The sequence below is a fragment of the Oryza glaberrima genome, chromosome 5 (assembly GCF_000147395.1).
Source record: "Oryza glaberrima chromosome 5, OglaRS2, whole genome shotgun sequence".
Taxonomy (NCBI): Eukaryota; Viridiplantae; Streptophyta; class Magnoliopsida; order Poales; family Poaceae; genus Oryza; species Oryza glaberrima.
In genome coordinates, this window is record NC_068330.1 from 23,309,248 (window position 1) to 23,325,071 (window position 15,824).

Below are 15,824 nucleotides of genomic sequence, written 5' to 3' on the forward strand. Positions count from 1 at the left end.
ATATCAAATTCCGGGTGATGTTTGGGGTGCTTTTTGTAGTTTTTCCTGTATGTATTTTAAGTAAAGAAAGAAGTGTGCGTGGAAAGCACTCAGCCTTCTATGTTAGACTATTCCTTCGTCACTAATCTACAATTAAGGGCTTGTTCAGATTGATGACATTTTCAACCATATCATATTTAGTAAAATTAACAAGTATGTGGCTACGTTTAGTTTGTTAAGGGCTACGTTTAGTTTGTTACCGAATATTAGCAATGTGTATAGAATTTTGGCAACATTATTAAACTAATCCTACCAAAATTTTAGCAATGTTACTAATTTTACCAAAATTTTAACATTATTAAATTTTGGTAACGTTTATTTTGGCATCAATCTAAACCGCCCTAAGAGTAGCATTTCAATTGTGGGTCATACAGCCTAAGCACACCTATTAAGCCTACAAGGCCTTCTCAGATGGGCCTCATTCTCGGCCCACGGCGTGGACAAGACTGTTTTGTCCCTAATTTTCCGCCATATTTTTTGGTTGGTCGGCACCTCCACGGACTCCGGAGTCCGCTCGGTTCCCCTCCTCAAGCTCGCCTCCTCCTCCCCTCGCGCCGTCGCGCGTTGCTGCTGACTCCGGAGCAAAATCGAGCGAGCGCGGCGGATCAGGTGGTGCTCTCCCTGCGCCGCCGCGCGCGCGCCCTGTTGGTTTTGGAACGAGCGGGCAGGGCAGGGCGGAGCCGGGAGATCGGAGAGGAGCAGAGAAGAAGCTGGCCATGGGGTCGGTGGAGCGGATCACGTCCATGCCTCGGCGGCAGGTCCAAGCCCGTGGTAAGCCGCTTCTTTGCTCCGTGCTTCCATGGCCCTCTTCGTTGCACTGTATTGTGTACATTGTCCTGACATATAGCTTGTTCATTTAAATCAGTAATCAGGATACTGCTATCCTCTTTTTTTTTCTTTTTTTTTGAGGAAGATATCTTTTATTCTTTTGAGATGAAGTATACTGCATTATTCCTATTGTTCCGAGAGACTGAGACAGAAGAAAAAGTTTGGTTTTTCCTGACTGAGACAGTAGTAGCTAAGTGATTCGATTAGATTAGCTAGCTTAAAATCTGAGTACCTCGGAACGAATGTTGCTTTCTTTTTTCTGATTGCGCACTTCAATTTGCACTCTACCACAGAAGAATAACTTGGGAGGGTTCTTGCCCAAAATTTGCATAAGAGAAACAAATTTTATGTGTGCGTTGTACTCTCAATTTTACGCTCCATTATCATCGGTACCTGCCATAACCATGATCACATGATGTATTGCAGATGGGTCGGTTGCTTCATTGGCTAAACGAACGGGCTCACCCTGCCAACAGGAAGATGATTATGAAGGTGCCAAAACTATGACAAATCCATGGACCTTCCTTCCAGAGGTATAAATTTTGCATGCATCATTGTTCACTTACCTTTACAAATGCGATGTTGAACTGTTCTCTGACTCTTGTGTTTTCAGGACATCTGGTATCATATACACTCCTTATTGCCACTAAAAGATGCCGCTCGTACTGCATGCGTGTCTCGCACATTTCTACGTTCATGGAGATACCGCCCCAACCTTGTCTTTACTGATGCAAAACTGGGGCTGAGTGGCTTGTCGGAAAGTGATGAAGTAACCAAGGAACTCAACGAAAAAGTTGACCTCATTATGAAAAACCACTCAGGCATTGGCTTGAGGACATTCGGGCTCGAATATTATAATTTGGTCGATGCCTCTTATCTTGACCGTTGGCTCCAGATTGCTGTTACACCAGCAATAGAAGAACTCATCCTTATGTTTTTTCCAGAGATAAAGGCAAAGTACTACGACTTCCCATTCTCACTTTTATTTGATAGGGGTGGAAACTCGATTAAGCATCTTCGCCTCAGCTACTGTGCCTTCCGTCCTACCACTAGTCTTAATTTCTTGCAAAGACTGCATCTGTTTGAAGTGCGTATTACTGGGGATGAATTGGGGTGCCTTCTTTCCAACTCTTTTGCTTTAGAGCAGTTGAAACTCACACATTGTAAAGAGCTCAATTACCTCAAGATACCTTGCGTGCTACAGAGGCTCAGCAAGCTGACAGTGTTTGGATGCACAACATTGCAAGTGATTGAAATTAAAGCTCCAAACCTTTCAACCTTTGATTATGATGGTAATTTAGCAGGACTATCAGATGGAGGTTTACTGCCAGTGAAGAACCTACACTTATCTTCCTTTTATCAGCATCATACTATTCAATACACATGTGCCAAGCTTCCATCTGTTGCGCCGACTATCGAAACTCTCACCATATTTTCAGAAAGCGAGGTATGTTATGAAACTTAAGATTATATCATTAGATACCAGCATTATGCACATAGCAAGAGTTTTTTTTTTTTTTTGGCTGGGCCGTGCACATAGCAAGAGTTCTGATTAATATGGAATTCTGAATATTATTGCAGAGGTTCAATACACAAATTTCACCAGTCAGATTCCTTCATCTCAAGTGCTTGACGATTTCTCTTAACATATACCGTGGGGGCTTTTCCCCATCAAATGATTATCTTTCTCTAGCTTATTTTCTTGATGCGTCTCCTGTCTTGGAGATTTTCACTTTGACCGTAAGCATTTCTTTTTTCATGTTTTTTCTCCTGTTTGATACAATTAAATTTTGATGTGGCAAAAAATACCTATTAATCCGTTGTCTATAATGGAATCATTTGTAAGTATTGTTTGCTTGTTCCTATGCAGGTATCACAGACTCGTATGAAGCATCACGTGATTTCTGAAGATTCCTCATATCTGAGGCAGATGCCAGGACACCGCCATGTCAACCTCAAGAATGTGAAGATCATTGGGTTTTGCTCTGCAAAGAGCATGGTAGAGCTGACTTGCCATATTATTGAGAATGCAACATCACTAGAATGCCTTACTCTAGACACAATATGTGATGATTATGAAAATCCTGATAGGCTATCTGTTCACGAAATTGGTGAGTGCAGCCCCATATGTAGGCAAATGATCATGGAGGCCAAAAACGCGCTCTTGGCTATCGAAAGATACATTGTGGGGAAAGTCCCCTCTACAGTCAGGTTAGATGTTCTGAAGCCCTGCAGCTGGTGCCATGCCATTGAAGTTTAGGTGTTAAATTGTGGCGATGTTGAATTATGTGGTGTTGCTTAAGCTAGGTGTGGCTTGTTTCTTTAGCTATAGGATGTACCTGCTGTTTTAGGTCCTGTGGTATTATTGCATGGGTTGTGCTTTGTCAGTGTTCTAATGTCATGTTACATGTTCAGTTATATTATAATCAAGAAGCATTCTTTCTTCTGGCTATCTCTGCTTTATCAATTGAAATCCACCTGAAGCTGGGATGCTACATATGATCTACGATTAAATTCACGCGACATGTACATGTTCTGTTCGCTCTTGTAATTTCATTGATATTTCTGTTACATGACAGCCCAATAATATCCTAATATTACTTCCTGCAAAAAGTATATCATGTTTAATAGTTTACTGCAAACACAGTACAAAGGCTCGTATAAACACCTGCATACAAACCCATAAGCATCTCTGAAGACTGGACCAATATATATTGAGATTCACGAAAGTCTACCTCATTATCGACGGGCATGTCATTTACCACTAATAAAATATTTAGCTATCAATGGGTATGACCTATTTTTCATGATGGGTTATGAATGCATTGCAACTTTTTTTTGGACGAAATGCATTGTATCTTACACTCGCACAAAGTGTATTATTTTGAAACTGCTTCTCTCTCTAGAGATCAACGCTATTATGTTTTGCTTATATTTTGGTTTGGCATTTTCATATTTGATCATCAGTGTCCTAGTGGAAGTCCACGAGACAATTTCCCTGGAAAAGATAATAGCTAATGCTCACCAGAGTTGAACAAGAAGAGAAGCAATCATTCATTCTGACGCACGTGTTTGGGCAACAAAATTGTCTGCTTTTCCGAATTATTTGTCACCTAAACTACCACAATCAAGAAGCATTTCAAACAACATAATCCGTACAAATTATCCTTCAGCCCAAGCACACCAGTGAAGGCCTTCCTTGCCCTGCAGGTGATGCCATGCTGCAGGTGTTAAAAGACCATTACTGTTCGACTTTATAGTGATTTAATGTTCCTTAAGTGAACTTTATAGTGATATAATGTTCCAATGTTCCTTAAGTGAGGTGTTGGCTTGTTTTAAATCTTGTTTAACCTGGGATGGAGATTTGTCTCTGAAGTTGTCAGTGTTGTGTCATGTTCTCAGTTGGAGTATACTATAACCAATACCATTCTTAAATTGTCCAGCTGAAGCTGTGGCTTGTCTTGTCTTGCTTTCTTTAAAAACAAGGTCATTATGCAATATAATGATCTTTCATCCAAAAAAAGTTAGATATTGGTTTGATTTTTCATGTACCTGATCATGTCTTGGTTGAAGACAGTAAGTCAATTTTTTTTGGGGAAAAAATAACATAGTATGGCTCAATGGAGTCGAAGAACATGACAATTTTAACTGATTTGCCAAATATCCATTCGCCTAAATTATAGTTAGACCTATTTAAAATGGACTATCTAAAAATATGCCATAAGTTTTTGAGTGAAAAAAATTAGATGTAACTACGGTGTAATTAGAATATAATTACTCAGTAAAATACTATAACCATGGTTTCTTTCACAACCCTAACTACTCCCTCTGTTCCACAATGTAAGACTTTCTAGCATTGTCTATATTCGTAAAGATGTGAATGAATCTAAATATTTACATGTGTCTAGATTCATTAACATCCATATGGATATAGGCAATGCTAGAAAGTCTTACATTGTAAAACGGAGGAAGTAGTTGTCAAATATTTATAGGTTAAAAATGTTTAAAAATTCAACCCACTCTATTTTAAACCTAAAAAATTGGGCCCATTACTACCCCTAGGTACAGCCCAAACATACCTACAAAAGCCCATTAAGGCCTCGCTTGGTGGGCTTCAAATATCGGCCCACAGCATGGACCAGCAGGTTTTCGTTTCCTAATTTTCTGCCGTATTTTTGGCCGTCACCTCTGCGGATTCCACTCCCCTCCCCTCCTCTCCTCGCGCAGCCGCGCCACGCCGCGCCTTGCCGCTGACACCGGAGCAAGATCGAGAGAGAGCGCGGCGTATCGGGGTGATCTGGTCTCCCCGCGCGCGCGCGCTGCCCTGCTGGTTTCGGAATCGAAGAGGAGCAGAGAGGGCGGCGGGGAAGAAGAGGGGAGGTGAAGCGGCGGCGGCGGCTCATGTCGATGCAGCAGGAGCAGATGCGGCCACGGCGGCTGGTCCAATCCTGTAGTGAGCTCGTCTCTTTGATCCATCGCCCCATCGGCCTCTTCGTCGCATTGCATCGTGTTTAGTGTTTCTGTGTTAATGCCCTGGCGTCCATAGCTTGTTTAGTATACCGCTATTCTTTTTTAGAGTATACTCCATTCGGTTCATATTATAGGTTTAGGTCGTTTCGACTAAATTTTAGAAAAATATAGCAATGTTTCCAACACAAAATAAACATATTATGAAAATATATTAAAATTTTAGTTTTAATGAAACGGAGTATTATACTGCTGCACCGAGACAAAAAGAGGAGGGTGTATTATACTGCTGCTTTGGGACTGAACTGGACGTTCTTTACTACTGTTAGTGGCTAAGTTTGATTCGTTTAGGTTAAATAGCTTAAAATCTTTCTTTGGTTCTCTGGAAGAAAAAAAAGCTTGGATAGTAGATATAAGACTGTTGCTTTCTTTTTCTGATTGAGTATTTCAATTTGCAGTCTTTAACAGAAGAATATGCGTTCGTGCCCAAAAGTTGCATAACAGAAACAAATTAGATGTATGCATGTTTTATACTCCATTATCATCGGTACCTATTGTCACCATGATGTGTTGCAGATGAGTCGGTTGCTTCACTGGCTAAACGAAATGGCTCACCCTGTCAACAAGGCGATGATTACCAAGGTGTCAAAACAATGAGAAATCCATGGGCCTTCCTTCCTGAGGTATAAAATTCCGATACATCCTGGTTCACTTACCTTTACAAGCACAATGTTGAACTTCTCTCCCACTATGGTGTTTTTAGGACATCTGGTATCATATACACTCCTTATTGCCACTACAAGATGCTGCACGTACCGCATGCGTGTCTCAGATATTTCTACGTTCTTGGAGATGCCGTCCCAATCTCATCTTCAGTGCGAAAACATTGGGATTGAATGACAATTGGTTGGAAAGGAATAAAGTAATAGGAGAACTCAATGGAAAAGTTGACCACATTATGAAAACCACTCCGGTGTTGGCTTGAAGACTTTTGGGCTTAGATCCTATAATTTGGTCGACGCCTGTTATCTTGATTGTTGGCTCCAGATAGCTGTTACACCGGCAATTGAAGAACTCATCCTTTTGCTGTTTCCAGAGGACAAGGCAAACTACTACGACTTCCCATTCTCACTTTTATTCAATAGAGGTGGAAGCTCGATTAAGCATCTTCATCTCAGCTATTGTGTCTTCCGTCCTACTGGTGGACTTAATTGCTTGCGAAGTCTGTTTCTGTATGAGGTGCGCATTACTGGGCACGAATTAGGGTGCCTTTTTTCCAATTCCTTTGCGTTAGAGCAGTTGGAACTCACAGATTGCAAAGAGCTCAGTTACCTCAAGATACCTTGCCTGCTTCAACGGCTCAGCAAGCTGGCAATGTATGGATGGGAAGCATCACAAGTGATGGAAATTAAAGCTCCAAATCTTTTAACCTTCCATTATGAGGGTAATCTAGCACGACTATCAGATGGAGGTCTACCGTATGTGAAGAACCTAACCATAGCTTCCATTCGTTGGCATAATGCTATTTATTATGCCTGTGCAAATCTTCCATCCATTGTGCCCACTATTGAAACTCTCACTGTATTTTCAGTTAGCGAGGTACATTACGCAACTTAAGATTATATCATTAGATTCCAGCATTATGCATATAGCAATAGTCATACCTTGAAATGTGATTAATCTTGACAATTTATGCAGATTATCAATACGCCGATCGCACCTTTAAGATTTCTCCACCTCAAGCACCTTACTGTTTTTCTTCACACAGTCCCTAGGGTCGTTTCCCCAACATATGATTATCTTTCTTTAGCTTATTTTCTTGATGCATCTCCTGCCTTGGAGACTCACTTTGAAGGTAAGTAAAGTTTTCACGTGTAAGTAAATTTTAATATGCGGAAATATATATCTATCATATATAGTGGAACTATTTGTTGAAATATTCTCTGCTGGTTCATATGCAGGTATCACAGACTCGCATGGAGCATGACGTGATTTCTGAAGATTCATCACATCTAAGGCAGATGCCAGGACACCATCATGACACCATCAAGAATGTGAAGATCATGGTCGAGCTAACTTGTCATATTCTTGAGAATGCAACATCACTTGAAGGTCTTACACTAGACACAATATTTGATGGAAATAATAATCCTGCAGATAGGCTATCTGTTCACGAAGTTGGTCGTTGTGGCCGCATACATAGCCCTATGGTCATGGAAGCCAAAAACGCGCTCTTGGCTATCGAGAGATACATCGTCGGGAGAGTCCCCTCTACAGTGAAGCTGGATGTTCTAAAACCCTGCAGCTGGTGCCATACAAATTCAAGTGTTGAGTGATACGGATTGTCCAATATTTAATCGTGAGCTGTTGCTTAGGTGTGGCTTTTTCTTTAGCTACTGAATCTACCCGTTGTTTTGAGTTTTGTATTATTTTTCATGGGTATTGTGCTTTGTTTCTTAAGTTGTCACAAGTGTCATTGTTCTGTGATTGTCATTACATGGGCTGGTTCAATTATACTATTATCAAAACCATTCTTTCATTTGTCCAGATTTACAAGTTCCGCAGTTGGCTTGCTTGTCATGGGTAACTGGATTTACAACTGAATTTAACATCCTCTATCCTCTCTTCAATTCCATTGATCGAGGCAGGAGATTCTTTTATTTTAAATATCCACTATTCGTCTTTGGAGGTGTTTGTAGGGGTAGGTGTGCGTGTCCGCGTATATAGATGTGATTGCGCGCCGTGCGCGCACTTATATGAGCTATAATATGCTTAAAAAAGAGTAAATTTCATTAAACCCCACCTATTATGATCCAACTTGCATAAAACTACATGTATTTGACATGTGCCACATGACAACATGTATTATGGTTTTAAAATTTCACAAAACCACACCATTAACCATTTTGACATACTCCTATATCAAAATAGAGAAAGTGAATGTAACATTTGTATGATGGATAAAATGCTCGTGATTGTTGAATTCAAAATTGTGATAGCGTAAAATGATTAGTAATGTGGTTTTGTAAAACGTTGAAACCATAATATCTAGGATTATGTGTCACGTGACAAAGTTATTGTGTTTTTATGAAACTAAAACAAACAGGTGGGGTTTTTTAAATCTACTTTAAAAGGATACTCCCTCCCTTAAAACTATAAGTCATTTGACTTTTATATTGTTCAAATTTTCTTTTAAGTTTGATCAAGTTTATAAAAAAATATAGTACTACCTCTGTCCCATAAAACCTGACGTTTAAAGTTTAAACCAGTGTCCCACAAAACATGTCGTTTGAGCAATTTAATGGCCATCTGTTTTGAATTTTTGAATATGCTCATGATTGCTTTGCCACGTGTATTTTTTGTGGCCATAGCTTCAGTGTGCAGAGATATATAAGGGCATCTACAATCAAGGATACTACATGGGCGCCTTCACTAACTGAAGACACTGTGTGGGAAACACCTCTTACAATGGAGAATACCCTGGTGACCCAATGAGTATCCCTAACCCAAAAAGCCTACGTAGTTATTTTACTGTACTATCCTCTCTTCTCCCACACTCCCTCTCTCTTCCCCACATTTACTCCATCTACCGGAGACGACCCGGCGAAGGAAGTTGGTTGTTGTTTGCGAGGCTACGGGCTGGAGACACGCATTGGTGATGGCCTAAGTATTCCTATTGAATGCCCTGCACTCAATGAAATGGCATCCGATTATTATTAAGTGAGGGCAACTTGGTCATTTTCTCTTCCGCTAATTTGCTTTTGAAACCTTAAAGCGTCATGCTTTGTGGGACAGAGGAAGTAGTATTTTCAATACAAAACAAATATATTATCAAAATATATTCAATATTAGATTTAATAAAACTAATTTAATATTTTAGATGTTGCTAAAATTTTTTTATAAACTTGATGAAACTTAAGTTTGAGTTAAAAAAAAAGTCAAACAACTTATCCTATGATAAACAGGGGGTAGTAAAGTACCTCCTACCGAATAATCCCAACTTTCAAGGGTGAATCTACAAAAAGCGCCCCAAGCAAATATAAACCGCCATAAACCGAACTCTTGGATCCCCGAAGAAGAAACAAACCATTTCTGGGTCGCGCTCCCACGCCCAGATCCCCCTCCCATTTCCGGAAAAGGAAGGAAGATTCCGAGGCGGCGGAGCGGAAGGGATGGTGGCGAGCGAGACGAGCCAGAAGGCGGCGGCGGCGGGGAGCAGCATCCCGGAGGGGGCGCGGCGGCTGCTGCACGAGCTGGCGGCGGGGTGGGGCGACGTGGCGGACTGCCGGGCGCTGGAGGTGGTGCCGCTCAGGGGGGCCATGACCAACGAGGTCTACCAGGCGCGGTGGCCGCCGGCGGCGGAGGCGGCGGGGAGGAGGGTGCTGGTGAGGGTGTACGGCGAGGGCGTGGAGGTGTTCTTCGACCGGGAGGCCGAGGTGCGCACGTTCGAGTCCATGTCGCGGCACGGCCACGGCCCGCGCCTCCTCGGCCGCTTCCCCAACGGCCGCGTCGAGGAGTTCATCCACGCCAGGGTGAGCATTTTTTTTTGGCCTTCTCTGTTTTTTTTTTCTTCTTCTTCTTTCTTGTCTGCTTGCGACAAAATTTCTTGCTGCTCTTGATTTCGTACTTGGAAGGTAGTGTTCTTCAGTTATTCGTATTGAGTTTGGAACTTTGGATGGGTGACTGGGGAATCTGACGCATAAATTTTTTTTTGCGAATTCAGAGCTTTTTTATTTTTCGGCGAGAAATTCAGAGTTGTTTCACTGTTTGCAATCGTTTTCAGCCTGCATCGTGGGAATCGTGTAGTAGGTAGCGTCATATGAATATTAATCAGTTGCCTTTCTTTGAAAATTTCCTCTTGATGATGTAGTAGATGTACTCTGCAGTTGTACTGTCGAAATTTCAACATTGACCTTCAGAAACTTATCCGGGATGTTCATTCAAATCCGTACTCAATGAAGTCATCACCCAATTTTAATTGTGGCAGCCATTGTTTTTGTTCTCTTGTTGACTACACTGTGCCTGCCTAATATTATATCTAAAAATTAAAACAAAAAACTTTTCTTAATAGCTTCCGAGAGACTGAGATACTCTATACGTCTCAAAATATAAATGATTTTGAATGGATTGAACACATTATAGTATTACGAATCAGACCAGAGAGCCTGATGAGTATTACTTTTGGCAGAAAGCATATAAATTACTTGTCCTAGTAACTTGTAAGCATGGGAGGGTGTTGTCATTAGTTGACATTTCTGTTTCTTGGGCCCTGAAAAGAAAGACATTTCTGCTTCTTGGAGATGACTAATAGCTGTACTATTTTGTTTTGTTAGGACATATGAAACTGTTCTCTTGCTGAATAAATTGTACAACATGAATCCTTTTCTTTTTCCTTCATAACTTCTTGACGGCTTTAGTGATAGCTTCTGAGCCTGGCAGAATGCTGTCATTAGTTAGCAATTATGCTTGCTGAAGATGTCATACAGTTCAGCTACTATGTTTAATGATGGTTGTCTATGAAATTGTTTTATGGTTTATCATATTTAATTGCTTATAGTTCAACGATCCAAATATCCACATGAAAGAACAAGTGTGTGTATTGTATAACGTATCTACCGTTCTACCTGCTTACTGAAACGAATCTACCTCGCTGAACACAGCCGTGAATAAAAAAAAGAGAAGACATAGTTAATTTTGGTGAGCACAGCCATAAGGAATCAATTTGGTGTCTGAACACCTCAATGAGCACTGGTTTAATCATGCAAGAAATCTTTTGATTAGTAAGACTGATGACCGAGTTGCTAAAGGTCACAGAACACGGCGTCTGAGCTTCAGAATAAGGCATCAGCCCGATTACTTTATTAATATAATATATAGGGGGAAAATATGGCATGGACAAAACAAAGTAGGATGGGAATGTTAATCTTTTTTCTCAATTTGTTTCTTCACTTTCAAAAGAAAGCATCATGTTCTGTTTGTGTTGCTGGGAAGAACCGAAGAAGGACGATTCAAAAACACAAAGCATTACGATATGATGACTATAAATATGTTTATATAGGATGGTGGGTCCATTAATGTTCAAAAGAACAAAAGGACTGATGCAAATATTCCTTTCAGACACTCTCAGCTGTTGATCTGCGTGATCCAGAGATTTCAGCCATTATAGCCTCAAAGCTGAGGGAATTCCACAACCTTGATATGCCTGGTCCAAAATCTGTACTCATTTGGGACAGACTAAGGTATTACTTAATTTGTGTTTACACTGTTTTTTAGCATTGCATACTTGTAAAATGAAACACATAATCGAAGTAAAACACTAAGTTACTAACTGACAATGCCTATGCACATCTTCATCAGGAACTGGCTCAAAACTGCCAAGAATTTGTGCCCCTCTGACGAAGCCAAAGAGTTCTGCTTGGATAGCATGGAGAACGAGATCACTGCGTTGGAAAATGAGCTTTCAGAGGATTACCAGTGCGTAGGATTTTGCCACAACGATCTCCAGTATGGAAACATCATGATTGATGAAGAGACCAAATTGCTGACCATCATTGTAAGTTCTTGCTCCATTGTGTATGTTTGATTCATCTGTTCCATTACTATTTTTTTGGGGGAACGAGCAAGAGACTTGGACATCTTTATATTAAGAAGAAAGCTCAATTTCGTCTAGAGACATCAGACCGACCACAAGGAAAAAGGAGAGTTAAACCATCTGCTTTGTTATTTCACATCACACACATTGATGCGTCTTGGTACTCCGTATAACCTTATCATACATTGAGTTGTATGTTACTATCTCCAGGAATAAAGATTTCACTTCTGAAAACGACATACTTTATGAAAGATTATGCATATTTTCCTTATTAGCCTTCATGTATGTCATGTCTGTTTCTGAACCTGAAGTTTTATATGTAGCCAGGCGAAATTAACAAACATATCGTCTTGATCTTACTGGTTCCTCATCATGCCTACACAGGACTATGAGTATGCAAGTTTTGGTCCAGTTGCTTATGACATTGCAAACCATTTCTGCGAGATGGCTGCAGACTACCATTCAGAAAAGCCACACATACTGGACTACACTAAATATCCAGGTATTGCATATTAGCTGTCAAAGTTATTAATTTGTACATTATTGTTCTCCCTTTTATCCATTTTGGTCACCCTATATTTTCTCTGTTCGTTCTTGCTTATCTGCAACAGATACTGATGAGCAGAAGCAATTTGTGCAGAGCTACCTGAGCTCTTCAGGTAAGCATGAAGTTTGTCATTAACATCTCATTCTCCCTTCTCTATTCCATAAAAACAATAACCGAATATCCATAATAGGCGAGGAACCTGACGCAGAGAAGGTCAATAATCTGATAAAAAGTATCGAGAAGTACACCTTGGCAAGCCATCTCATTTGGGGCCTCTGGGGAATAATTTCGGTTTGGTTTCTCCTCAGTTTCACTTGCCTCCAACTGTGTAAGACTGAACACCATGTAAACATCCAATTTACATCTTTTGCAGGAGCATGTCAACGATATTGACTTCGACTACATGGGGTATGCGAGGCAGAGGTTCGAGCAGTACTGGCTCAAGAAGCCTGCAATCCTAACATGTCAGGTCGTTGAATAAGCACCTGCATAACATCACCAGGTTCTATCTTGATGGATATCCACCGGCCGCTGCACATAGCTTGTTTGTACATAGGGGATGTGAAAGGCTTAACCAGAGATCAGTGAGATCCAGGCTTCTGTTGTCCTTGTATAGCTGTTGGGTTGTTCATAGTCTGGATGGGAGACAAATTAATAAATCTTACTACAAACTCTCAAGGGATGTATCCTCCTTGTTTGTATGTCATTTAAATGATTATGAAGAATATTAAAAAAAGATCAATAAGATTGATTAATATGTGATAGATCACTTCAGAAATATGTTCTACATGGTATAACGAAAAAAACAAATTAACTAGTTACAGTTTAATTTTTTTATTGTAATTTGTAAAAGTTGAATTTTAACTTGTATGTTTGTAAAATAATATATCACATATTAATTTATCTTCTTATTATTTTTTTAAATTTCTTTTCTAACTATTAAGATTACATGTAAATAACGAGAGGATGTTCTCTCAAGCCATATTAAAGTTGTTGCTATATTGATATTGCTGATGTTCTGATATGTCAACTTACCTATCATATATCCTATGCGCCGCTGCCTCCTCTCCCGCCGGCCGCCGCGCGCGTCAGTGGCATCAATGTCGGCGAAGGTGATGAGCGTGGCCACAACGCCATGGTGGTCGACGAGCCACCGCCACACCCTTTCCCGGACGGTCGCTGTCGCCGAGGTGCGCGTATGGAAAGGGAGGAGGAGAAAAGCAAGAGGGAGAGGAGGGAGGAGGAAGTGGGCCCACTGACATGTGGGCCCCACTATCTTTTATTTTATTGTTTGACTGACATGTGGGTCCAAATATTTTGTTTTAATTTTTAAATTGTTAAATTTTGCTTCATATGCCACGTTAATGCCACATAAGATGAATACCGAGTAAAATTAGCCATGTGGGTGCCACATCAGTTGAAACCGTGCTCCAAACCGCCTTGGGACCTACCAGTTTTAATAGTTCAGGGACCCGTTGTATATCGTTTTCCGGTTGAAGGACGAAAATCGAATTCGTTGACAAATTAAGAGACCTCTGATGAACTTATTTCTTAAAATAGTTTTGAAAATGCTCAGGCTCGAGCGCCTGATCGGGTCAGTAAAAATTGGACCCTACACTCTCACATGCATGCTATTAACTAGTTTCTCATTCTTCTTTTCTTCCCACTTTAAATATTTTTTTCTCCTAAACTACGTATCCGATCTACGATCCGATCACACCGTTGTATTCGTTGTAATTAAATCTTTACAACAAGATATCATATGATTATATTATGATAAAATAAAAACAAGTGTTTCAAACTGTTAAAACTCAATGTTTCATACGTGATAGTGATATGATTCAATGTGTGTCTTCAGTATATTTCACAAAAATCATGGAACTACCCGCCACTGCTCTCTCTCCTCTCTCCCCTCCATCCATCTATAGATACATACATTTTTATGATCTTCAAAATATTTTTTTTCCTAAACTACTTATCCAATCTATGACTATATCACACCATTGTATTCATTGTAATTAAATATTTACAACAAGATATCGCATGATTATATTTTGATGAAAGAAAAACATATGTTTCAATCAGTTAACATTTGTTGTTTCATGTGTGATAGCGACATGTTTCAACGTGTATCTTCACCGTATTTCACCGTAATATGCCACTGAGTTTGTTAAGTTCTACAGTATGTCATTGTATTTTGCTTAAATTCTATAATATACCATCGTCGTCCATTTAGATTCCGTTAATACTGTATAATTTTGTCCTAATGATTGAAATATCCCTAGGACAAAAATTTCTAAAATTTGGCCGAAAATTCCGAAATATCATATTATAAACTAGGCAGAGAAGTTGTCCATCTCAAACTCTTTAAGTTTTACAATCTGTATGATAAAATTGTACAATGCTAACAGAGGCTAACTAGACGATGATGGTATATTATAGAAGTTAAGCAAAATGCGATGCCATATTAGAACTTGACAAACCCAATGACATATTGTAGAGCAGGGACAAAATCAGTGACACATAATGGATTGTCTCTGTTTTTTATGGTTGTTCAGTTAACTACCTATCTACTATGATGCGGCATTTTTAGAAAAAGTTAAATCTTATACTATAAGTCCAAATCTTACACATTAAATTACATACACTTATAATATAATTTTTCAAATTATAAAATGCCCTATTCTCATTTTATAGGAGAAATATGGAAAAATGATGTATTATCTATTTAATTATGAGAAATATATTAGTCCAAATTAACATATATGTAGAAAATAAAAAATAATATGAAAGAATTACGGAAATACATACTAACGTAGTCATCATATATAATACAATAAGAAAAGAAGACCATAATCGAATGCTTTATTATTGAGCAAAAATGATGGTATTATTTTTATCATCTTTTAGCGGAATCTATCTAACCATAGTTAATTAGCCCGTGTTAGTAGAAGTCTGTATCATCATGCATCAACATATCATGAGATTATTAGTTATAGCTAGGTACACCGGCGTAATCATACTTAGCATATCACGAGACTATTGGGTTATGGACAATTATCTTTAATTGTGCTAGAGAAAAAAAAAGTACTCCCTTCGTCTCATAAAAAACCAACATAGGACTGGATGTGACACATCCTAGTAAAACGAATCTAGACATGCATATGTTCAGATTTGTTGTACTAGAATGTGCCACACCAGTTCTACATTCGTTTTTTGTGGGACAAAGGGAGTAAATTACAATCCATACTATGTATTCTTAAAAATTCTTAAAAGTTTTCATATAATATTATCCTTTAACCATTTTCATTTACACAATAGCTAACTTTACATTTTAATTTGGACCACCAT

General features: G+C 39.4%; 2 protein-coding genes and 1 pseudogene across 4 annotated transcripts; all 3 read left to right on the forward strand.

The window, feature by feature from the left end:
- The first annotated feature begins 524 nt into the window (after positions 1 to 524).
- LOC127775121 (uncharacterized) lies at positions 525 to 4,230 on the forward strand. 3 transcript variants are annotated; one of them, XM_052301433.1, is made up of 5 exons: positions 525 to 807; positions 1,294 to 1,400; positions 1,481 to 2,314; positions 2,449 to 2,607; positions 2,738 to 3,336. In XM_052301433.1, exons 1-5 carry the CDS (start codon positions 756 to 758, stop codon positions 3,125 to 3,127), a joined length of 1,542 nt encoding a protein of 513 aa, XP_052157393.1. In that variant the 5' UTR covers positions 525 to 755; the 3' UTR covers positions 3,128 to 3,336. The 3 variants fall into 3 exon arrangements, with proteins under 3 accessions (XP_052157393.1, XP_052157394.1, XP_052157392.1); XM_052301432.1 differs by having other exon boundaries at positions 526 to 810; XM_052301434.1 differs by lacking the exon at positions 2,449 to 2,607 and having other exon boundaries at positions 525 to 810; positions 2,738 to 4,230.
- An 824-nt stretch (positions 4,231 to 5,054) lies between these two features.
- LOC127775122 (uncharacterized) lies at positions 5,055 to 7,917 on the forward strand (annotated as a pseudogene).
- A 1,508-nt stretch (positions 7,918 to 9,425) lies between these two features.
- Positions 9,426 to 13,230, forward strand: LOC127774086 (probable choline kinase 2). Its single transcript, XM_052300360.1, has 7 exons — positions 9,426 to 9,866; positions 11,452 to 11,573; positions 11,692 to 11,887; positions 12,311 to 12,428; positions 12,538 to 12,585; positions 12,664 to 12,764; positions 12,847 to 13,230. Exons 1-7 carry the CDS (start codon positions 9,507 to 9,509, stop codon positions 12,952 to 12,954), a joined length of 1,053 nt encoding a protein of 350 aa, XP_052156320.1. The 5' UTR covers positions 9,426 to 9,506; the 3' UTR covers positions 12,955 to 13,230.
- Positions 13,231 to 15,824: the final 2,594 nt, after the last annotated feature.

Bases quoted from the DNA above. Each gene is read 5' to 3' on its own strand.
- LOC127774086 (XM_052300360.1), top strand. From the start codon at position 9,507: ATGGTGGCGAGCGAGACGAGCCAGAAGGCGGCGGCGGCGGGGAGCAGC. The intron at 11,574-11,691 runs GTATTACTTAAT...CATCTTCATCAG, and splicing joins CTCATTTGGGACAGACTAAG to GAACTGGCTCAAAACTGCCA. The intron at 11,888-12,310 runs GTAAGTTCTTGC...ATGCCTACACAG, and splicing joins CCAAATTGCTGACCATCATT to GACTATGAGTATGCAAGTTT.
- LOC127775121 (XM_052301432.1), top strand. From the start codon at position 756: ATGGGGTCGGTGGAGCGGATCACGTCCATGCCTCGGCGGCAGGTCCAA. The intron at 1,401-1,480 runs GTATAAATTTTG...TTGTGTTTTCAG, and splicing joins CATGGACCTTCCTTCCAGAG to GACATCTGGTATCATATACA. The intron at 2,608-2,737 runs GTAAGCATTTCT...GTTCCTATGCAG, and splicing joins TGGAGATTTTCACTTTGACC to GTATCACAGACTCGTATGAA.